Source organism: Chiloscyllium plagiosum, unplaced genomic scaffold (assembly GCF_037043375.1).
Source record: "Chiloscyllium plagiosum isolate Xiang-an unplaced genomic scaffold, Cpla_swu_hap1 HiC_scaffold_4, whole genome shotgun sequence".
Lineage (NCBI taxonomy): Eukaryota > Metazoa > Chordata > Chondrichthyes > Orectolobiformes > Hemiscylliidae > Chiloscyllium > Chiloscyllium plagiosum.
Window position 1 is genome coordinate 8,080,810 of NW_028270142.1, and position 25,639 is coordinate 8,106,448.

The window sequence follows — 25,639 nt, forward strand, 5'->3', positions numbered from 1 at the left end:
CATTTCTAGAACATACTTCGCTCTTTCCCAAGATAGAGTCTTTTTATATAACAGTGTTTCAATTTAAGACCTCAGTTCAGCAATATTTATCACCTAAAGCATCTGGTGAAATTGCCTCTTCACCTACTATGGCAAAGCTGGTCTGCAGAATGGCATGTTCTGTTTTTTAATTGGTAAACGTAAGGAACCTAATCTGTTTACTTTCTCTTCCCAGGAGAGGCTCATTGGGCTAAAAGCTTCACAGCTATTCCATTTAATATCTTTGATTTTGAGCATAATGTTATCCAGGTTGATGAATAGCAAGTTCACAAAAAATAATTGTTGAAGAAATTTCCTTATTCCAGAGACCTCCTTCGCCACCTATTCCAACCATGAAGAAGCAGATTGATGTTCAGAAAAATGATATTCCTGCTGTTAGCAACTCTCTTCAGGAATTAAACGTGGTAAGTTATTTGAATTGTTCTTACTATGTTCAATAAGATACTGTGCTTTGTATGGTGACTTAGGTCAAGTATGCTATTTTTTTTGTGTGGTCTTACTGGTAGTTGAATGCAATTCAAATAGAATTGCACAATTTTAGAAGAGCTGTTAGAAACTTTGATGTTTAGGGAGAGAAATAAAAGTTAGATATCAAACTGCTTAGAGTTGAAATAAGATAATACTAACTTGGTGTGTTCGGATGGAATTCTTTCTCTCTGTGATGAATGTAGAAGTTGAGGCCATACAAAGATAATTGGTGTCTTTGTTCAGCAACACTCCCCAGGACCTTACCATTTAAGTGTATAAGTACTGCTCTGATTTGCCTTTCCAAAATGCAGCACCTCACATATTTATCTAAATTAAACCCCATCTGCCACTACTCAGCCAATTGGCCCACCTGTCAAGATCCCATTGTACTCTGAGATAACCTTCTTCACTGACCACTACACCTCCAATTTTGGTGTCATCTGAAAACTTACTAAGTATACCTCCTAACTTCATGTCCAAATCATTTATGTAAGTGACAGAAAGCTGGATCCAGTATCACTGGTCACAGGCCTCTAGTCTGAAAAGTAACCCTCTGCCACCACCCTCTGTCTTCTACCTTTGAGCCAATTCTGTTTCCAAATTCCTAGTTCTCTCTAATTCCATGTGATCTAACCTTGCTAACCAATTTACCATGAGGAATCTTGTCAAACACCTTACTGAAGTCCATATAGATCACATCCACCACTCTGCCCTCATCAACCCTCTTTGTTACTTCAAAAAACTCAATCAAGTTTGTGAAACATGATTTCCCATTCACAAAGCCATATTGACTATCCATAATCAGTCCTTGCCTATCTAAGTACATGTACATCCTGTCCCTCAGGATTCCCTCCAACAACTTGCTCACCACTGATGTGAGGCTCACTGGTCTATCGTTCCCTGGCTTGTCTTTACCATCTTCCTTAAAGAAGGCAACCTCTAGTCTTCTGGCACCTTACCTGTGACTACCGATAGTACAAATATCTCAGCAAGGGGCCCAGCAATCACTTCCCTAGCTTCCCACAGAGTTTTAGGGTACACCTGATCCTGGGGATATATCCATCTTGATATCTTTTAAGACATCTAGTACCACCTCCTTTATAAGATGGACATTTTTCAAGATATCACCATCTATTTCCCCACATTCTGTATTTTCCATGTCCTTCTCCACAGTAAACACTGATGCAAGCACTCCTTTAGCATCTCCCCCATCTTCTGTGGTTCCACACAAAGACTGCCTTGCTGATCTTTAAGGGGCCCTATTCTCTCCCTAACCTTTTGAAAAATAGCTTCTACTGCAGCAAAGGCCAATCTAAATAGAAAAGGATGGCTTCAACCCATGACCTCCCAGTTATAGCCCCAGTGCGCTCCCACTGTGCCACTTTGCTATCGTATCTGGACGTCATTCACCCAACATCACTAAGGAAGATCCTCCTAGGGGACTTAAGCACCAGGGACAGAAAGATTGCCCAATACTGGAAAGGAAGGAATTTAGAATTGCAAGTCCAACAAGATTCTCCTGCTCACCAAATGTGTAGAATACCAACTGGTTATCACCAACACACTGTTCTGCCACAAAGACAAGTTCAAGTCTTCCTGCAGACATCCATGATCAAAGTACTGGCACTACCTTCTACCACCGCCTTAAAGGCAATTGAGATGAATCTCATGAATCCCATCCTTTTCCGGAAATGAGATGTTTAAATGGGACTAGCACTTCAAATGAAGAGAAGTGCCAATTCAAAGCAAAAATACTTTAAAAAGAGATGCATGAAACTAGCTCTACCCTGTAACAGTTAAGTTTTATTTACAATGTGATAGCTAATTATTGGGAACAAAGATTTTTCTCGTTGGTTATATTCTTCTTCGGACATTTATTGATAAGGAAGAAGTGTTGGTACTTAACCATTGAGGACATAAATCTACAGAGCATATGCAGACAGTAACCAAGATATAAATAACACGAGGAATTTTATTGTAAAGATTTGTTGAGGATTAATAGTCGAAGTAGTGTGCGCCATTTATCTGTTTTAAAAAATGTCCAATTTATTTGTGAAAATTATCGATGCTTATGTCCCCTCAATGTAACTTTAAGGTAATTGCTACTGGAGCTCATTGTATCAAGATTATTTCAGTAAAAACTGCATAATTTAATTGTGGCAGTGGAGACTAATACACACTAGATCCAAAAGCCATAACTCAAAATTGGGAAGACCATGAACTTAATTTGGGAACATTTTGACTAATTGTTTCACTCAATTAAAGTAAAATGTTAAACTATGTTTCTTTGATCACTTTGCAATCTTGAATTTTCTTAAAAATGATCTTGCTTTATAGGATCATCCACAGTTGGGAACCGAGTCACCACCAGTTCCTGCTAGACGAAACCAGCTTCGAGCATTTGGTAAAAGTTTTCACATGGATGTATATATATTTTGTATACAGTAGTCCCCTCGTATCCACGGGGAATACATTCCATGACCTACTGTGGATGGGAGCGAACCCTGTCACTTAACTGGGAACCTTACCTTCCTGGCAGCCTCCTGATCCCTGATTCTGGAACGTTCCCCTTTTCTTTAGATTAGATTCTCTACAGTGTGGATGCAGGCCTTTTGGCCCAACACGTCCACACCGCCTCTCCGAAGAGAAACCCACCCAAACACATTTCCCAACCCTATATTTACTCCTAAATCATGCACCTAACACTATGGGTAATTTAGCATGGCCAATTCACCTGACCTGGACATCTTTGGAGGATGTGGGAGGAAACCGGAGCACCTGGAGGAAACCCACGCAGACACTGGGAGAATGTTTAAACTCCACACAGACAGGTGGGAATCAAACCCAGGTCCCTGGTGCTGTTAGGCAGCAGTGCTAACCACTGAGCCACCATGCCGCCCCTTTTATATGTTCAGACTGCAGGACACCGCAGGTAACAGAAACCACGGAAAATGATTCCACGGATATGGGGGTCGCCCTGTACTGTGCTGTATATCTCAACTTTTACTATAGAAATAGGTTTATGACTCAAGTTTAATCAGAAGTCAGAAGACCCGTTATACAAAAATATGAATTTGCTTAAAAGTTGTTTGATCCTGTTGAATGTTTACTCAATACATTTGAATCTGTAGGCGGGAGCAAAGTGCTGTAGAGTGACACTGATTTACACGTGATTGGTTTAACTGTGGCAGATGGAAAATGGTTTGGGGTAGAAAAGTGAGGTTTCCTTGGAAGACCAAAAAGAGAGAGTAAGATGTTTGTTGGATAATATAAGTGAGAACCAGGCTAAATATGGATATTTAGAAGGGTCATGAACGAAGAAACACGAGCAGCAAAGAGAGAGTACACAAAAAGACTATAGCCTGCCTTAAAGTGAAACCATAAGTTCTCTGTAGGCACATAAATAATTAAAAAGACCATAAAAGGAGGAGGAGGGTCAATTGGGGACCAAATAAGAGATTTTTACATGGAGACAGAAAATATGGCTGAGGTACTCAATGAATACTTTGCATGTGTCTTTACAAAGAGCACCTTTGGACCAATTTAAGGCCACTGATTTTGTCATGCTGCTACAGTTATAGAGTCATAGAGATGTGCAGCATGGAAACAGACCTTTCAGTCCAACCCGTCCATGCTGACCAGATATCCCAACCCAATCTAGTCCCACCTGCCAGCACCTGGTCCATATCCCATTTATGAAAGGAGATTGATCTCAAAGATATTTAATACATTTATTTCTTGGGTGTTGGTGAGAAGTTCTGAATTCCTGTCCCATATCTCCAAATAATAATCCAAAATTTATCTCATTGTATAATTTAGTTGCATAACTTTTCACTGTACTCATTCGAGTACATGTGACATTGTTTAATCTCTCCCCAAATCACTGTGGTATTCATTGTAAGAGACTATTTTCTTGTAAAGTGATCTTGTAAAGTGTAAACCATTTTGTTACTTCACAATTCATAGTTTTTTTCAGATTAAAATGTTAAGTGGAATTAGGTGGAATACCATTTCTTTCCAAAAGCTGCTTGAAGTCATTCTTCCTCCTTTGATTCTATTCTCTCTTCGTCATAGTGTACTTTTCCCAATTTCCTGGATGTACTTTCTCCCTTCAATTCAATTCATTTACAGGGACACTGTCTCTCTCTCTGAGCTTAAACCTTCAGGTCACAAGAACCACCCCTGTGGTTCATAAAGACACCTTTCTTGTTTGCTTACTAATGTGAACAATTTATTGAGCTGTTTCCCTTACTATTCACAGCATTTTTAAACAAACAAAACAGTAAGTTGAAAGAAACCAGTTGCCTTTTCCATGTATTGTGTCAATCTAAATATCATAGCTCCTTCCTTAATAAATTTAAAATTGGACCAAGAGATATTGAAGGAGTGAGAGTGGAACTACTCCTAATTTTCAGTGTTCCCTAAATTCAGGGCCTTGCAAACATGCCCTTGTTCAAAATGTTTATAAGAATAAGGTCAGTTACAATCCAGTCAGTTCAACTTTAATGGTGGAGAAGCTTACAGAAACAATTATTTGGGATAGAATTAGTAGTCACATGGAAAAAGATGAATTGATTAGAGAGATCCAGCATGAATTTCTAAAGGCAAAATCATCTGTAACTAACTTGGAGTTTTTTTGAAAATGTAATAGTAAGGGTGAATAAGGGTGATGTATTAGTTACAGAATCACACAACAGATTTGTGAGAGAAGTTGCAGCTTAACAAACTGAGTAATAGCAAACAGAATAATGGTCAATGGCTATAAGTGTTGAATTATAAACTTTTCACTGTACTCATTTGAGTACGTGTGACAATAAAGCTAATTCAATTTGAATGTTTTTTGGGCTGGAGGAAGATGTGTAATGGAAGTCCTTAGGGTATTGTATTGTGACCTTTGCTTTTCTTTGTGAACTGGGAGCAGTTTCAACATTTGTGGTTGATACAAAATTTAGAAGCATTGGAGATTAATGAACTCTGAGTTTTTTGATGGTGTTACAAGCAAAATTGAAGGAAGAAAGTCATTGGATATATTATACTTAGATTTTTAGAACACCTTTGATAAAGCCCACCTCCTTAGCAAAAGTAAAGCAAACGGGATTAGGAGGTAATGCACTGGTACAGATTGACAATTGGCGAACAGGTGAAAAAAAGAAAAAAGGGTCATTCTCAGGTTGATGGCTGTGACTATTGGGACACTGTAAGGATCAGTGCTTGGGCCCCAGCTATTGACTATATGTATCAATGATTTGGAGTTGAGGACCAAATGTAATATTTCTAAATTTGTGGATGACTTAAAAAAAAGGCATGCATATGTATTGTGAGGAAGATGTAAAAGGGATTCTGCAGGATTTGAACATTCTATATGGATGGACAAGAACATGGCAGACTAAGTATGATGTGAAAAAATGTGAAGTTATCCACTTAGATAGGAAAAACAGATGTGCATAGTATTTCTTAAATGGTAAGAGGTTGGAAAGTATAGACATACAAATGGATCTAGGTGGCCTTGTTATTAAGTCACTGAAAGCTAACATACTTGCTGCAGCAAGTTCTTGGGACAGCTAATGGAACATTAGCTTTTATACATGAGGGTTTGCATACAGGAGCAATGAAGTCTTGCTTAAATTCTGTAGGAAAGCAGGTCACCTAGAATATGGTTAGCCTTTTAGATCTCTTTATCTCAGGAAAAATAGAGAATGTGCTATAGAGGAAGTGCAATGACGTTCTTGTGAAGACTGGACTGTCCTGTGAAGAAAGTTTGGGAAAAGTAGGCCTGTATTCTCTAGAATTTCGAAGAATGAGATTTGATCTCATTGAAATGTACAACCTACTTGAAGGGATAAATGGGATGGATGCAGGTTAAAATGTTCCTCTGGCTGGGACTCTAGAACCAGAAGGTATAATTTAAAAATGAAGGGAGTAGCACTTAGGTCTGACATGAGGAGAACTCTTTTACTCAGGGTTGTGAACTATTGGGATTTGTTATCATAGTGAGTTCTGCAAGCTTAGTCTTTTAGTATGTTTAACTGAGAGATTGACAGATTTCTGATTATCATGAGTAATTACTTGAACCTAGGATTATGGGGACAAGATAGGTCAAAGGCTTTGGAGTGTTGGATCAGCCATGATCGTACTGAGTGGTAGTGCAGACGTATTCAGTTGAATCACCTATTCTGGTTTCTATGTTCCAACAATTATTTTATCCTGTTGTAAATGTGAGGTCTAATAAGACTTAATAATGAATTGAATTGAATTATTGTCAGGTATACCAAGGCATAGTGAAAAGCTTTGTCTTGCGAGCAATACAGGCAGATCACAGAGTTAAGTAGCATAAATAAGTAAATAATAGGTAAACAGTGGCAAAAACAAAAACACAGGTACAGGTGAATGTTAAAGGTTTGAGTCCATTCAGTATTCTAACAACAGTAGGGTAGAAACTGTTGCAAAACTGGCTGGTGCATGTGTTCAGGCTTCTGTACCTTCTCCCTGATGGTAGACGCTGTAGAAAAACATTGCCAGGGTGGGATGGATCTTTGAGAATGCTGGCGACCTTTCCTTGACAGCGGGCCTGGTAGATGGATTCCATTGATGGGAGGTTGGCCTTTGTGATTGTCCGGGCGGAGTTCACCACTCTCTGTAACCGTCTCCAATCTTGAATGGTGCACTTGCCATACCAGGTAATGATACATCCGGACAGAATGTTCTCGATGGCGCACCTATAAAAGTTAGCAAGGGTATTCACCGTCATGCCAAATTTCCTCAGCTGCCTGAGGAAGCAGAGACGTTGGGCCTTTGTAACCAGTGCGCCCATATGAAGAGTCTAAGAAAGCTTGTTGTGGGTGACTACTCCCAGGAGCTTGACACTGTCCACTCGTTCCACCTCTGTGCTGTTAATGTGTAAGGGGTGGGTGGGGGGGTGGCATGAATAACATCCCGCCGAAAGTCAATAATGAGTTCCTTGGTTTTGCCGGCATTGAGAGCTAGGTTGTTCTCAGTGCACCATTTTTCCACGTCTTCCACCTCCTGTCTGTAGTCTGCTTTGTCGCCATCTAAAATTCGACCGACTATGGTGGTGTCTTCAGTGAACTTGTAAATGGCATTAGTCTGGTATTTGGTGATGCAGTCATGGGTGTACAGTGAGTACAGTAGGGGGCTGAGTGCACACACTGGGGCTCCAGTGTTGAGTATTAGGGAGGATGAAATATTGTACCTAGTCTTCACTGATTGTGGCCTGTGTGTCAGGAAACTGAGGATCCAGTTGCAGAGAGTGGGGCTTAGTCTGAGATCACTAATTAGTAATGAGTCTCTAGGGGATAATAGTGTTGACTACAGTTCAGCATTCAATGAGTAGGATTCTTATATAGCTGTTCTTGGTGTCAAGACATTCTAGGGAGGAGTGAAGGGCAAGTGATTTAGCACAGCCATTGTTCTGTTGTTCCGATAGGCAAATTGGAATTGGTCAAGAGTAGTGGGGAGGCTGGAATTGATTAGTGCCATGATCAGCCTTTCAAAGCACTTCATGACCACCAAAATTAGGGTCACTGGGCGGTAGTCTTGAGACATGCTGCATGAGCCTTCTTAGGCACAGGGATGATGTTGACCCTCTTGAAACAGGCAGGGACAGTGGCCTGCTTCAGGGAGAGGTTGAAGACGTCTGAGAAAACCTCTGTCAATTGATCTGCGCATGCTCTGAGTGCACGGCCTGGTACTCCGTCTGCTTCCATTGGTTTCCGTGGATTCACACAAAGGAAAACTGATCTGACCTCTGATGCAGCGACTGTTGGGATAGGTTTGTCAGGACTTGTCAAAGTTACTCATATAGAAATAAAGAGGAATTACCCTGAGAAATCATATAGAGTATTGGAAGATAAACTAATTTTAGAGTAGTATATAATCCTCTTTACTATATTTAAGGGATTAAGTATTCCTGTCAATGTGATTACTTCTTAGCATCTAGCTGCATGAAATCTGCAACCAATGTTTCCTGGGATTGGTGCTTAGAGTAGGAGAAGAAATCTAGAATAAATATTTGATTAACTCTTCTAATTTATTAAATTACAAACAAATGCAACATCTTTTGATGTGATTTTAATAGTAACGTACAAGTATCTGCTATATGTATCACTTAAACTAAAACTATTGCCAAAATATGTCTAAAAATTCTAAGCCTTTTCCTTTGATAAGATTTCAAAGGAAATGTTTTGAAATCAAGACTTTTCACAGGAGATCATTGCTGATCTTATTGTTAGCTATATGTCTAAATGCAGCTATGATACAACTTCATTTTTTGACAAATTTAAACCTTTCTGGCATTATTTTCCCCTCTAATTTAGAAGTTGTAGATTCAACCTCCACTATGAAATTGGAGCACATAATTGAAACCTTGAGTTCTGGCTACATTGCTCCTTCAATTACACACCTAAAACAGCAATTAATTAATTTGCTGTTTACTGGACCTTTCTGTGCATGTCTGTCAGTTATTGCACTTTATTATAACCCATTATTTTGGGAGTTCTGAGTTTGTGGTAACAGTCTATAAAAATGCAAGTTCTTCTATTTAATTTGTAATTTGGACATTTTCTACCTATATTTTGACAGAGGAGAAGAAAGATATAATTAGTGAACTGTCGGCATTGAGGAATCAACTACGAAGTGAAGAACGGCGCTTGGAAGGGCAATTTCAAAGTGCTGAAAAGGAAGATGAAGTGTTTCCTATGTCCAAGTAATGGAAACTATCTTGCTTCAGTAAAATAGACCCACAGCATAAGAAATAGGAGCACACCATGTGACTCTTTGTGCCTGCCCTGCCTTCAGTATGATCATGGCTGATCTTCTGCTTCAAATCCACTTTCCTTCCACTGCCTGTATTTCTTGATTCCCTGAAATACTAAGATCTGCTCCGTCCTTGATTATGCTTACAGATGGGGCATCCTCAACACTGCCGGTTAGAGAACTCCAAAGAACCACAATCCTTTGAATGAAGAAACTTGCTCCCTCTTCAGTTCTAAATAGACCCTAAATTATCCAATATCCAGAGACTGTTTCCCCATGTTCTAAGATTCACCAGCATGGCAAATAACCTTAGTATCTGTGTTGTAAAATAAAGAATTATGTTTAAAGGATATGGAAGAAGGACAGCTCGTTACTTTAACTGCTCAAATACATAGTGCTGCAATTTTCTGTACGATTTGGCAGTCATGCACCCAGACCCCAACTGTTGTAATTGAGCATCATCCATATTTTGACACTCATGCGTTTTTTCAACATCTTAAAGCTTGAAGATTTATCTTCTCTACTTTGCCATCCAGATCATTCATAAGAGTATTGGAGAGTAGTGATCCTACACCAATCCCTGCAGGCCAGGTGACTAGTTTCCATTCAGACCTAAATTTATCTACTAATTTTTTACCTTTTGATTTCCACATAGTTCTCAATATAATTGCTATTCTATGGACAGACCTCTAATGTAAAATCCTGTCAAAATTTATTGGGGATCTTAGAAAATGGCTGCTGGGTTCTCATTCTTGTTTTCAGATCCCTCCATTGCCTTGTTGCTGTCCATTACTGTAATATCCTTCAGCCCTGCAACTATTCAGGTTATCTGTGCTCCTGGTAGTTTAAGAATTATGATTTTCAGTTCTTCACCATTGGTGACTACACTGTTAGCAATTAAGGCCTTCAGGCCAAGGAATCCATCTATACTTTTTCACTTCCTTACCTCCCTGCATATCTAGAAATGTAAAAACAACTAGCAAGAGTTTCTACAGGTATATAGAAAGGAAAAGAATAGATCAAATGTTGGCCCTCTAGAGACTGAGAATGGGGAGTTAATAGTACATTAAAAGGAAATGGTGAATGTAATGAACAAATATCTTACTTCTGTTGTCACTATAGAAGATACAAAATATTCTAGTAATACTTATAAAACAGGAGGTAGAATCAAGTGAAGAACTTAGCAAAATTACAATCATGAATAAAATGGTATTAGGCAAACTGATGGAGTTATAGAATCAGAGTCATACAACATGGAAACAGACCCTTCAGTCCAATTCATCTGCGCTAACCAGACATCCTAATCTGACCCAGTCCCATTTGCCAGCATTTGACCCACATCCCTGTAAACACTCCCTATTCATTTACTGATTCAGATGCCCTGTAAGTGTTTTAATGTACCTACCTCTACCATTTCCCCTGGCAGCATGTTCCATGCATGCTCCACTCTTTGTGTGAAAAATGTACCCCCTGGTCCTTTTTAAGTCTTTACAGGCTGCATGTTCCAGATAAACTTCATGTTGGGGTCTTAGAAGAGGTTGCTAATGAAATATTAGTTGCATTGATGTTAATTTTCAAAAATTCCCTAGACTTGAGCAAGTTTCCATTGGATTGCAAAGTAGCAAATATAATTATGTAATCAAAAAAAGAAGAGAGGCAGCAAACAGGAAACTGTACTTGATGTCTGGCAAGAGAGGGTGATAGAATTGATCATTAAAGAGCTGCACACATAAGGAAGCTTATGGTTAATGGGGAGAGTCAACCCCACAAGGAAAGTCATGTTAAATAATTTACCAGATTACTTTCAACTTACTTGAAATTCCTTCAATTTACTTTGAAGGAGTTAGGTGCATTGTGAATAAAGGGAACCTATAATTGTATTGTAATTAGATTTTCAGATGGCAGTTGATAACATGCCACATCAAATGTTGTTGTGGAAAATAACAGCTGATGTTATAGGGCATAATATATTAGCATGGATAGATGATTGACTGGCTGGCATTCCTGATGAAGGGCTTTTGCCCGAAACGCCAATTTTCTTACTCCTCTGATGCTGCCTGACCTTCTGTGCTTTTCCAGTGCCACTCTGATCTCCAGCATCTGCAGTACTCACTTTCACCTGGCTGGCCTAAAACAGAGTGAATGGGTGTGCTTTATATTCCCAATTCTTTTGTTGAGGTGTTCAATTAGTTCTGCATTCCAGAATCAGTAATTTTCTGCATAATTCTGTGAACATTTAGTTTTGAAATTTGAGTTTCTTGCAAGTGGCTGTCATTTATTGTCATAATTAAATGGTGCAAATGTCTCAGGGCAAATATGCTATGGTAAGGACAATTTTTACTTTGATAGCAATAGTAAATGAATCTGTAAATTTAATTGGGGTGAAATATGAAGTGAATTCTGTAAGTTTGTGCTAATATTCTTTATTTTCAAATGTTTCTCAAAAGGAAGCGGGAGAGGAATCATGTTGATGTCTTTGATTTGGCTAGGCAACGTATTCAGACCTTGGTACACCGACCTTCATCAAAAGAGAGAGATTTTGTTAATTTACAAAATGTCAGAGATTTCAATGACCTGAAATACAGAGGTAGGCGCAGATATAACAGTTGATGAACTAAATATCTTGCTAAGTAACATTTTCAGTACTGATTCTGAATATCTTATTTGACTTCAGGGTTTTGGTCCACTATTCATGTTGATTTACTGACATTGAGGAAATAAACATCTACTTGTGTAATAATATACCAGTCCGACATAAAAAGAGGAATGTGAATTTGTAATGAGTGGGACAGATTTGGTTGCATTCTGGAAATTTTATGTTAACCTGCTAATGTTCGCTTTAAACTGTCATACACTACAAATTTCATGGGATAGCTTTCATGGGGCAGGCCAGTAGGCAGTGTAAATATGTAAAATGTTATTTGATTGAGGATTTAATTCAGTATTTAGCTTGCACTGCATCTGCATGGGTTTCACCAGTTTTGTTGGTACTATGAAGTTGTCGGGTTGAACCTTTAAAACTAAAGGTTTAGTGGGCAGCACGGTGGCGCAGTGGTTAGCACTGCTGCCTCACAGCGCCGGAGACCCGGGTTCAATTCCCGCCTCAGGTGACTGACTGTGTGGAGTTTGCACGTTCTCCCCATGTCTGCGTGGGTTTCCTCCGGGTGCTCCGGTTTCCTCCCACAGTCCAAAGATGTGCAGGTCAGGTGAATTGGCCATGCTAAATTGCCCGTAGTGTTAAGTAAGGGGTAATGTAGGGGTATGGGTGGGTTGCGCTTCGGCGGGTTGGTGTGGACTTGTTGGCCGAAGGGCCTGTTTCCACACTCTAATGTAATCTAATGTAATCTAATCTAATCTAATGTAAACCAGCATGTCTGTTCTTTGGCCAAGTGAATAGTTTTTCCTCCCAGGACGTGTTCTGAGAGCGTGCTTTCACTGCTTTGAAAGTCATTTCTTTTACATCAAGTTTTCTTTCCTTTGATTTGTACTTTCTACCTGTATGCCTTCAAGGCAGCATCACAACAGTTTATGCAATTTTACTATGGACTTCAGATGAGAATTAAGAGGAGCAGACACAGACAAAAGGAAAAGGAAAACAGCAGATAGCTCCTATTCAATCACCTGATACTCATATGAGCATACAAAATGGTAGAGGAGAAAGACCATTCAACCTTTTGAGCCTGCTACAGCATTCAGTAAGATCATGGTTGATCTGCTTGAGTTTTTCTGTACTTCAGTAGTTCCCACATGCTTTGCATATTATTGACTATATGGCTAAAGCTTTAATGCTTAACTAACTTAAACCCTTCAGTTGGTTTGAAATATAAACAACTCGTCTGCCCATCTCATCTGAATAATTATGATTAAAGTCTTTTCACCACCAGAATTAGTCTGCTCTTCTCAAACCAGGAAATGAGCTCTACATGTAACAGGCATGACTAATAGCATGACCAACTGCATATCGGTCATAGATGACTGCCAGATGATGTTGAGCTTCTTGAGTATTCTTGGCGCAGCAGTCATCCAGACAGGTGTGAAAGAAAGCTGACACACTCTTGACTTGTATTTTGTGGGCAAACGTTGGGGAGTCAGGAGTTGAGTTACTTACTGCAGAATTCTCGGTTTCTGATCTGTTCTCAATGTTTGTATGATTGGTCCAGTTCAGCTTCTGGTCAGTCTCCCAGGATGTTGATAGTGAGGGACTTGGCCAGAGATAATGGTTAAGTTCTGTCTGTTTGAAGATGGTCATTGTCTAGTACAATGTTACTTTAAAGTTATCCATCTGTGCCACTCTGAGGAGTGACAAATGATGCTGAAATTTGTACATTATTGTCGCTTCTCACTTTGTAATTGAAAGGAAGATCATTGATGAAACTTTTTTTCTGGATGTAGGACACCACCCTGAGTAATATCCTGGGACTGAGATAATGACCTTCTAACAACCACAACTGTCTTCCTTTGTGCTAGATATGTTTCCAATCAGCAGAAAGTTTCCTCTGTGATTTCCATTGACTTCACTTCTGCTAGGGTTCCTTCTTGCTACTCTTGGTAAAGTACTACTTGATGTTGGGCGGTCACTTCCATCTGCCCTCTGTATTTAGTTTCTTTTGTCCACATTTGGAGCAAGGCCATAAATGAGGTCAGCAGACAAGTGGTCCTGTTGGAACCCAAATTAAGCATCAGTGAGCTATAACTCACTTGTTCAGCAAGTGGTGTATGATTGCACTGTTGATGACATCTTCCATAGCTTTGATGATTGATTGTAGATTGATAGGGCAGCTGGTCATGTTGGATTTGTTCTATTCTGTGACTATGGTGCTCCATCTTTGTCCTTTTCCACAGCTTTGCTGCACTTAAGTGAATTATTTTCAATTTCACAAAAGTGCTCCCAACTGATGTTATTTCTTCCTGCCCAGGTTCATTCTTTATTACTAAATTCAGAGCCATGCTCCCTTCTTCGGATTTGCTTTGTATAGGCTTAAAAAAAGTGCACCTAAATTTGTTTTAGGAATTCTGTTCGTTCTGTATTTTTCGTTCTAATTTTATAACAGTTAGTATGAAGTTAGTAGTGAAATAACCATTATACTTAGTACTTTGTTATTGCTTTTACATCCCTGAGATTTGGTCTTCATCTCCTCTGACTGAGGGTGTACAGGACATCCCAAATTTTACACAAGTCCTACTAATGAACACAATCTCATACATGTGTTATTCTAAATATATGGATATTTCTGGTACTTACTAATAGCTACTAGTATTTTCCTGCCATGGTGACTTGTGAACAGAATCTGGAATGGAACTCATTTACAACTCGTGGACTGCCTTTATAATATACATTCAGTAGTGTTATTGTACTTTTTCAATTCTTCACTTCAACTCATATGGCCTTATTAGATCATTATTCTACCATATCATTCCTGCTCATAAGTATACCTATTTCTTTAACCAATTTTGTCTGCTTTTCTGCATTCAGGACACACAATACTTAAAATAATAGAACCCATCTTGTTGCTTCATTCTTCTTTGTCAGGAGTGGACAACGTAGATGTTGTTGGGAGCTGAAGTTCGGAATACTGGCTGCTTGATGCAGGATAGCAAGATGCTGTTTTTTTTCTCTCTCAGCAGACATAGCGCCGTTTCAGTGGAGAATGTAGTGCAGTCCAAAATTAGTGGCTTGTATACTACTTGCCCTGGTAATTCAGATTCGCCTATGTAACCTGTTTGATTTTTTCTTCCTAAAGGCGAATTGTTTTAGTCCACGTTGATTGCTTTTATTGCATTAATACACATTTTTAGTTACATTTAAAATGTGATGGGGGAGTTTGGGTGGTAAGTACTTTTATAATTTAGAAGTTTAAAAGAGTGTCAGCACAACATCGAAGGGCCTGTATGCACTGTAATGTTTTATACTGGGCAAAATTCCAATCTATTGACTTTGCAACAGAAATGTCAGAAAGACTTGTTTTTAAATGGGGGATGTGTTTTAAATCTGCTTACTGTGTAATTTGTAACTAAGATATTAATTTTATAACATTTTTTCCATTATAACAGATTCAGCAACACGTGCTGAAATAAGACAAGTGTACCCAGATCCTCCAAATGATAGTAATACATTGGAGATTCAACAGGAGGCATTATTAAGAGAACAGAAAAAAAAACTAGACACAATGAAGAGGAAAGAAACAGGTCAGTGTGATACAATATTAACCAGTAATGGTAACATGTTCTTTACAATGAGCTGTGCGTAATATTTATGAAATTTAAAATTGCTTAGTCAAAGATTCATAGAGTTCTACAGCACAGAGACAGGCCCTTTGGCCCAAACTGATCCATGCTGGCCAAAATGTCCATCTATGCTAACCCTATTTCCCTGTACTTAGCCCATATCCTTCTAAACCTTTCCTATCTGTGTACTTGTCCTTGCCTTTGCCTTTTAAATGTTGTTAATGTACCTGCTTCAACAACTTCCGCTGGCCGCTCATTCCATATGTGTACCATCCTCTGTGTAAAAGAATTTGCCCCTCTGGTTCCCTTCCATTCTTTCCCCTCTAACCTTAAACTGATGCGCCCTAGTCCTCGATTCCCCAGCCCTGGGAAAAAGACTGAATGCATTCATGCCTCTCATGATTTTATTCACTTCTATAAGATTTCGCTTCAGTCTCCTATGCTCCAAAGAAATAAAGTCCTGGCTTGTCCAATCGCTCCCTATAACACAGACTGTTGAGTCCTGGCAACCTCCTTGTAAATTTCTTCAGCACTCTAGTAACATTCTTCTTATAGCAAGGTGACCAAAACTGAACACAATACTCCAAGTGCAGTCTCACCAACATCCTGTACAACTGTGGCATAACTTCCCAACTTCAATACTGCCCTGACTGAAGAGGCCAGTATACCAAAAGGCCTCTTCACTACCTTTGACTCCACTTTCAGAGAACTGTGCACCTGAAATCCAAGTTCCCTCTGTTCCAAAGAATAGGGTCCTTAAGACCCTACCGTTTACCATGAATCTGGATTAGTGGTGCTGGAAGAGCACAGCAGTTCAGGCAGCATCCGAGGAGCAGTAAAATTGACATTTCGGGCAAAAGCCCTTCATCAGGAATCTTAATCAGAGCAGAGTGGTGCAGCGGGAGCGTGCTGGGTCCATAACCCAGAGGTCGATAGATCGAAACCATCCTCCGCTATTGCGCAATGTCTCCTTGGGCAGCTTTCCTTTGTAATGGTCCTGTGTTCTGTTCTGTATCTTGCACCTACTCATACCGATACACTCGCGAAACTCACACGGTTCAAGTAACAGGCGTTTACCATGAAACTCCTACCTTGATTTGACTTTCCAAAATGCAAGACCTCACACTTAACTGTATTAAACTCCATTTTGCTATTTCTCGACTTGTTTTATTTAATGGGATTAAGAAGTTAGTGTGATATTTACAAATGAGTTTTGATTAAAATAGTTGCGCTTGGTGGATTTTGCATTTAAATAATTTTTGGCATTATTAGTTACTGTGTCAGAAATGCTGCAAGAAGGACAGCATGTTCATTGAACAAAAGCCAAATACTCCCATGTGCTGGAATTCTGAAATAAAAGCAGAAACTGCTGGAATGGTGACATTTCCCAGATTGATAACCTTTTATCAAAACTGAGTTCATTCCAGAGACATTAGCAGAATGTCCTTGGTTTTTAATTCAGCCAAAGATTTAGGGAATGCTGTACTGCCTGAGATATGTACAAGCCCTATATAGTGGTCACAAAATGTAGTAATGAAGAGCATAGCAAATCTTCTGAGTAAACTGGCCTCAAATTAAAATAACTAAAAACAAGATTCTCTGGTTATTATTGTTTATTGGACTTTGCTGCATGCAAGTTAGTTGCTTTGTATTCTATATTACCAGTGCACCTGTCAGATTACTAATATTCCTGATATCAATGCTGACCCCTGAGGAACTGCGCCATCCTTTTTATTGCATGGCTGTATCTTAACTGACAAATCTGTTATGATCAAATGCTTTTTGAAAACTATGTAGACCTCATCAATGTCACTTTTATCAATTCTCTTAACTTGCTAAAATATTCAAGTAAGTTCATTAACAAAATTTGCCCTTAGCAAATCTGTTGCTTTACTAAGTTAATCCACTTTTATCAATGTGATGCTATGTTTGATCCCAATGTATAATCTCATTCTCATCACTTGAACTTAAACAAAGTAGTTTGTAATTGCAGTTCTTCTCCTTGTACCATTTTTTTTGAACAAGCCTGTGCATGGCAGTGCTCCAGATGGAGAACTGTATTCAAGGAATGTTGGAATGTGATAATCAGTGCCTCTGAAATTTCCATTCTTAACTTCTCTCAGTATCATTGACTGCATCTCATTCAGCACAGCCAGAAAGTACAGCCACTTCCTCTTCCAGTTCTTAGCATAGCCAGTGTCTCTTTTACTTCCATTATGACTTGGTAAAGGCAGGTCCAGAATCCATTTAGTTCCTTGGCTGCATCCCTTGCTTAAATCCTCCTCTAGGTTCCTAATCAGCCCCACTCCTCTTGGCATTATTTAACTACATGTAAGCCTACGGAAGGCTTTTAGCTTCCCTTCTCTGTTAGCTACTAGTGCCTTTGTTTTTCAGTTGTTTCTTTTCTCTTCCTTTCTGAATGTAATATTTCACTGGTTCTCAATTATATTAATCACTTGACATATGTCATCTCAGCTTCATTTGTCATCCAGGGACTAATCGCGAATGGTTTCTCCATCATAGGCAGCCTATTCCTAGTTCTTTTATAATTTCTGCTAACTTTGATTCCATCTTACCTTGGCCTGATTCATTCTTACCACATTGAAGTTAATCTTCTACCAGTTATCTTTTTTTAAAGCTCTGGATTGTTTCTTGTCCTACTTCTTAGCAAATCTAAACATTATGATTGTTGTTGTCTGAATGTTCTATACTGACATTCGATCCATTTGATCCACTGCATTCACAGAGCCAGGTCCAGTTTTCCCCCTTTTCTCAGTGGATCGGTAATGCACACTGCTGTAGAAAGTTCTCCAGAAATATTTGCTGGCTCTGCCCCTTTTTGTCAATCAATCTATACTAAAATAATTGAAGTTGCCCCATTATAACAATTTTATAATTTTTTCCATCTTAATAATTTCTTTACATTTCATCTTTACGTATGCACTATTGTGGAACAATCTGTTAATGACTGGCACCTTCGTGTTTCCAAGTAGTTGTTTGTACTTATTTGCAATTATTTTGAGTAAAATGCATCAGACTTGTATTTGCTCATCCCATTTGTCATTGTATTCCCTTGTGCTCAGCTTTTTTTTTGCAACAATCCATGGAGAGAACAAATGAATGTACAAAAAAGATGCACAGAAAAACACCTGCTGGTCCACTCAGTCTGTCCATAAGTTATGGTAATTTATTCAGTTAAATGTTTCCCTATCAGTCTGGATCCATTCAATCACCTAGTAGATATTACAAAACAGATTTAAAAACCCCTGAATGAAGGGGAGATCCCATTGTTTTTATTTCTAGAATGAGATTTGTGGTTTCTGCACTAGCAGAAACAGGTTTGGTTTTCAGTTGAATTATTACCACAAATAGACTTGACCCCACAATCCAGCAACTGTTTTTAGACCTATTATTCTTTTGGGGGAAAGAAAGAACAACTTAACAACCTAGCTCTACACTTACACACTCTTTGTCCTCCTCCCAAACCTTTCCAGTTTAAATAATTGGTCTACATAAACTCTTCCCTTCTTTTATTGTATAAACTTCAATTAAAACTCCTGATCTGAGGTACAGCGTTGCCCTAATAATCACTCTGACAACCTATTACACATGAGTGCCACCACAAGAATATTTACAATCTTGGTAAAATAGTAATTTATTTTCAAACTGATTAAGAATAACAACCACAACATTCTAATAAGCCTAAGCAAGTCAAGCAGCATCTGGAGAGAAAAACATAGGGCTACATTTTAGATCAAAGATCTTTAACATATCTTCAAAATGTAATGCCATATTTGACTGATCTGTTGTGTTTCTCCAGTATTTTGTGACTTTATTTAAGATTTCCATCCTCGGTAGATATTTATTTTGAAATAAAATAACTGATGAATGCTAAATTACCTACTGTATACATTTTAAGAGTTTAAACTCAATGTACTAGTGCTCTGTCAAGCTGTTCTGTATGCAGGAACAAACAGAGGCAAGAAACTAACCTATCTGGAAGCCATCACACAAGTTTGTGTACTTGGAGATATATGTCTTATGTGGAAATTGAATTTCTTTCAAGAAAAAGATACAATGCTAGGGGTACTAGCACTGGTTAGTAACTGAGTGTTTACATTTTCCACATAGGGCAGTGGCAGTGGTGACTTGGCTTACATTGTACTCTAGACATTGTTACTTGTTAAGATCAACAAGGAAAATTCAGTAATGGTCTTTGCATATTAATGCCTTAATAAATTATTTTTTTAACCAAACATTGAGAAATTTTACATTTTTTTTTCTGTTTTACTAGTTGCTCGTATGAATCCACATGATGTTGGACTGGTAAGGAAAATCATGCCATAAGCAATATTGTGCCTGTAGTTCTATTCAAAAGGATTTGAGAACTCTAAACACTGACGATAGATGAATAACACCAATAGTTTCAACATAAAAGAATACCACCTACTTCTCTTTATTCAGGGTTGTTCAGTTCAAATGTTTTGGACATTCTCATTGAATTTACTTATTTTCTCGCAAAAATGAGTTGAAGTTAATTGAAGTGTTTGTTTGTGCAGTTTATGGATTCTCTACACAGTGGGCTAATTTGAAACGTTTCTAAATCTGTTTCCTTTAATATTCAATTTTATAATCTTTAATCTTGATCAGTAAACCTGTCCCACAGACAGAATGGTTCAACATCTTAACACTATCCGATTATTGCTCATAACATTGCATGCAAATAAATTGAATTCACTTACGTTTACTTCAGGTGTCTCACAAGAGATTGAAAGAAGATTGTTTTTTTTATCATGTTTAAATAAAATTGTAAATTTTCTTTCACATTTGGGTTAAAAATGTAACTATATGTAAGAAAAGCTTTTGCCAAGTTCCTCCTTTATAAGGTGAATTGTTGAAAATCACATTCTGATTGTAGGGTTCAGTATGTTGATGTATTGTTCATTCTGTTCTGCTTGCACATGTAATGTTTCCTGCTGTATGTGAGTTTCCTATATTAGTTACATGGACATTTCTCCCACCAAGGATTCACATGATGATTTGACGAAGAACTCATTGCTTGAATCTGAAAGTGCCTTTATAGGTAAATGTTATATTCATAATCTCTGAAATTCTTGCAAAGGTGCATTTTCAGAGTGTATGTTAAAGTTATTTGAACCTCTATTGAACAGGAAGCCATGGAGAAACATTCCCTTTTCCAGCGGATGTTGGGAGAACATCTTCTGAACTACCTCCGCGAGAGAGACGTCGCCAAAATAATAGTAGATTAGACCTTGATTCTGTATGTTGCCTATTTTATTATTACTTTGTCTTACTTTATTCCTTCTCTTTAACAGAACTTTGAACTGAACCCATTTTGCATTGCAACAACTTTTGCAAGTGTTCCATGACATATCTGAAGTATATTTATTGTTCAATGTGGTATAATGTTGCAAAACCAATTTATAACCAACATATCATCATTAATTTCTTTTTGCAATGTTGTATGCACAAACTGAGATACTATACTTTGACGCTATGCATCTCAGAAATAAGTCTGTATTCCTGTTATTTTTGTAGACAGTTTTCTTATGTATTTGCTCAAATTTGCTCTCCTCTTAGGGCATTTATCATATGAGAGAAATTAGGCAATTGTTCTTAGGTTGCTAGAAATTTGTCAGCATCAAGACACAATTGTTTAAGCAAGTTGTGTAGCCCACTGACTGACGTTTTGCTATAGATAATCAACTGACAAATGAAGGCCACATTGGAAACAACTTAAGTGCAACATAATAAGAAAATATACTTTTGTATGTACTGTGGGGCAAAATTAGAATGGCAGTTACTTTTTGTTGTTTTAGCAATTTTCTGTTTAAGCTACAAATTATAATTTTCATTTAGTTGAAAAAGAATTGTGAGTATTGACAAAAAAAATTAATCTTTTCATATTTTGCACCAATTGGTAAATGGTTTAATATTTTTCAGTATGCTCATTGATAATAAAATCTAATTATCATTTTTCTTTAATCGATGAAGGGCATGCAACCAATACCAAAAGCAGACAGCATCTCTGCATCCAGTTTTAATGTTGATGAAGTAAGAGCCAGGACTGTACAGCGTATGAAACGTTTGGATGATATTCAGCATTCAGGTACTATTTCTTTATTTTAAATAAAATAGAATCATACTTAATGTATTCTCTCAAATTAAATAAAATCAGGAATTAAAAAGCATTTAGCCATAAAAGAGACAGCTGGATTTTCATAAGAGCCCAACTGATTCAACTAATGTCCTTTAAGGGAAGGAAATCTGTTACCTTTACCCATTCTAGCCAAGTGAGAGCCCGGATCCACTGTGATGTAGTTGACTCTTTACTGTCATTGGAAATGGGTTAGCAAGTCACAAAATTCAATAATTAAAAAAAATGTAATAATAAAACTAGATGGACCACCAGCATTATAAAGGCATATTGAATGTACTCAATGCTGCACAGCCTTCCTCAATAATATTTTGGGGTTTTGTGCCAAAATTGGGAGGTATTGACACATAAATCGACATATAACTTGAAATAACTTACTTAGAACAATATGGAACACTGGCTAAAATGTATGACTATCAGCATCCCTGGATTTGTAATGTTCTGCTGCTATATCTACCAGAAATTACAGAATAATATTTGCAATGGAGGGAGTAAGTGAATCTGCAGTCTTCAAGATTGACTCTGGACCTTACCCAATCTCACGGCATGTTGTTAAACATGAGCAAGCAAACAACTGCGACTTACACTTTTCCTCAACTGATGAATCTGTGCACCCCTATGTTAAAATAAGCGTTTTTGGAAACAGTAATTACAAGGACATGAAATGTAGTTTGAGTACTTCAATCTCTGTTACCGAGATAAAATACAAAAGAATTGTAGATGCTGGAAATGAGAAACAAAAACAGAAAGTGCTGGAAAAGCTCAGCTGGTCTGGCAGCATCTGTGGAGAGAAATCAGTTAACATTTTACATCCAGTGCCCTTCCCTGGAATTCAGCAATTTCTGCTTTAGGGTCTGTCACCTAGGGCGACACAGTTGCTCAGTGGTTAGCACTGCTGTCTCACAGCACCGGGGTCCCAGATTCGATTCCAGCCTCGGGTGACTGTCTGTGTGGAGTTTGCACATTCTCCCTGTGTCTGCGTGGGTTTCTTCCGGGTGCTCCGGTTTCCTCCCACAGTCCAAAGATGTGCAGGTTTGGGGCAGTTTGGCTTGGCCAATTCACCTTAGTGTTAGGTCAATTAGTCAGAGGGAAATGGGTCTGGGTGGGTTACTCTTCTGAGGGTCGGTATGGACTGGTTGGGCTGAAGTGCCTGTTTCCACACTGTAGGGAATCTAATCTAATATAGCACTGCTACTGAGTCCTGAAGGTCATAACTCTCAGACTGAAATCTCACCATGTAATGAGAGAACCAAAACAAGGATTTATTCTTGCCATTTTGCACAATGCATTTTACCTCGCAGACAAATGTACCAGTCCTTGTGGAGACAAAGTTCTGTCTTCACACTGAAGTCATCCTCTTCATGTTGTGTGGCACTACCATGATTGTAAATTCCAGACCTGCTGAGCATTTTCAGCAGTTTCAGTTTTTGTTTCTGATTTGTGGCATCCACGGTTCTTTCACATTTTATCTTGGTGACAGACATTGAAGTACTCAGACTACATTTTATGCCCTTGTAACCAGTTTGCAAAAAACGTTTATTTTATCATAGCTGATGAATCTGTGCATCTCTGAGGAAGTGTATGTCACAGTCAGTACATTGTTTACTTGCTCATGTTTAACAACATGCCATGAGATTTGATGAGGTCCAGAGTCAGTCTTGAACACTGCAGAACCACTTCCACCCTCCCATACAATGGAGTAGGAAATGGAATAGCTTCGGATTAGATCTAATAGCTTGAAACTGGATAATAACAGTTTGATCAGTGCCCTTCCTCACCTTCAATAATTATCAGTGTTGGATCTGTGTTAATTTGTACTTGAACAATAATGTTTTGAGATTGTTTTGGTGTGGATGAGAGGTCAGTAAACTTGATATAAACTTTCTCTTGTTAGTTCTTACTAATTTACAATATGTATACTTTTAAACTGTCATGAGCACTGGCTTTTATTTATCAGAATTTAAGTGGAAGTCTTTTCAAAGCACGTGGTAAAAATTTACAGCAACTCTGTTTATCACGTACAGGTTTCAAAAATGAGGAAATGTAATGATGATTTAAAACTGGTAGTCTGCTGATGATGTACGTGGTTGTTTAAGCTTATTTTGAAAGGAAAATAAATCCCTTTGCTCACACCGTTTCCTGTTGAACTATAGCAGTATCCTTACTTCTGTTGTTCATTTTTAGCATGTTCTTTTTATCACTAAGATGTAGTAATGACACGCAATTAAAGAACAGGATCTCTGGTTATAATCTTCGAATTACTGCCTGAACCACAGGCAAATTGGAATCTAATGCAAGAATAAGGAAATTAACAGGTGGCTAAAAAGATTGATGCAGGAAAAGAGGGGTTCCTTTTCATGGGGCACTGGTATTAGAATGGCATCAGGAGGAATATGTACTGGTGGGTCGGTCTTCACCTGAACCAAGCTGGGACCAATGTTCTAGTGTAAAGGATAAAAAAGATTGTCAACAGGACTTTACACTAGAAAGTAGGGGGGAAGGGAATGGTAAAACTCCAAGAAATATAAATGGCCATTGGAAACAAAGCAGCAAGTTTTCATCTGACAAGGTGGATTTAGTGCATGGAAAAAATTGAACAAAATGAAAGAACAACTCAGGAGAGGTTATTAAAGTCTCCAGCACATACAATAGGACAGAGTGATTCCGAACCCTTTCCAAACAAACTTCAAGTACACTGGATAAACAAAATGACGATGAGAAAATTGACAGTCAATACAGGACTCAAGGTGTTGTATCTGAATGCACACAGTATAAGGCATAAGGTTAATGAGATTGTGGTGCAGATCAAAATTGGCAGGGATGACGTGGTGGGCATCACGGAGACCTGACTGCAAGGGGATCAGGATTGGGAGCAAAATATTCAAAGATATACATCCTATTGAAAAGACAGGCAGATGGGGTGGGATTGCCTTATTAGTAAAAAATGATATGAAATTAATAATAAGAAATAAACCAGAGTCAGATGATGTAGAAATGTATGGGTAGAGTTGAGAAACCGCAAAGGCAAAAAAACTATAATGGGAGTAATGTACAGGCCTCCAACCAGTAGTCAGGCATTGGGGCACAAGATACACCAGGAGATAGAAAAGATGTGTAAGAAAGGCAAGGTTACATTAATCGTGGTGGATTTCAATATGTAGGTGGACTGGGAAAATCGGGTTGGTTTGCAGGGAGAGGGATTTATGGAATCACTACAAGATGATGTTTTGGAGCAGCTTCTGGTGGAGCCCACTAGGGAACAGGCAATTCTGGATTTAGTGTTGTGAAATGTGGCAGATTTGATAAGGGTTCCTTCACCTTAACCTCCCTTAGGAGGCAATAACCATAATATAATAGAATTTACTCTGCAATTCGAGAGGGTGGACTGAGATGTAACGGTAACACAGTTAACTAAAGGCAACTATAGAATTGACTGGGAGAGGAGTCTAGCAGGAAAGACAGTGGAACAATAATTGATAGAAGTTTCTGGAAGTAATTCGGGAGACGCAGAAAAAATTCATCCCTAGAAAAAAGCAGCATACTAAAAGGAGGATGAGAGAACCATGTTAGTTGAGGGAGGTCAAGAACAGCATAAAAGCAAAAGAGAAAGCATATAATGTGGCGAAGGGCAGTGGGAAGCCTACAAAGAACAACAGAGTACAACAAATAAAAAGAGGGAGGATTAAATATGAAGGTAAGCTCGCCTATAATATAAAAGAATATTGTAAAAATTTCTTTAGATATCTAAAGGGCAAAAGAAAGGCATATGGACATTTGGACTGCTGGAAAATGATGCTGGATAAGTAGTAGTGGGGAACAAAGAAATGGCTGAGGAACTGAACAAGTAGAGTCAGAGACATATAGCAAGGTAACAGACCCTTCGGTCCAACCCATCAATGCTGACCAGATATCCCAACCCAATCTAGTCCCACCTGCCAGCACCGGGCCCATATCCCT

The 25,639-nt window shown here is 38.4% G+C and overlaps 1 protein-coding gene across 5 annotated transcripts in view; it reads left to right on the forward strand.

Annotated features, from left to right (window-relative positions):
* The window catches only part of cspp1a (centrosome and spindle pole associated protein 1a), a 175,520-nt gene that overhangs the window by 146,442 nt on the left and 3,439 nt on the right, over window positions 1-25,639 (forward strand). For all 5 annotated transcript variants that reach the window (XM_087985950.1, XM_043689245.2, XM_043689243.2 and 2 more), the window contains 9 exons: window positions 345-443; window positions 2,845-2,911; window positions 9,106-9,229; window positions 11,727-11,866; window positions 15,331-15,465; window positions 19,799-19,830; window positions 20,530-20,587; window positions 20,676-20,785; window positions 21,520-21,634. In XM_087985950.1, coding sequence (XP_087842076.1) covers window positions 345-443; window positions 2,845-2,911; window positions 9,106-9,229; window positions 11,727-11,866; window positions 15,331-15,465; window positions 19,799-19,830; window positions 20,530-20,587; window positions 20,676-20,785; window positions 21,520-21,634 — 880 coding nt within the window. The remainder of the gene's footprint in view (window positions 1-344; window positions 444-2,844; window positions 2,912-9,105; window positions 9,230-11,726; window positions 11,867-15,330; window positions 15,466-19,798; window positions 19,831-20,529; window positions 20,588-20,675; window positions 20,786-21,519; window positions 21,635-25,639) is intronic.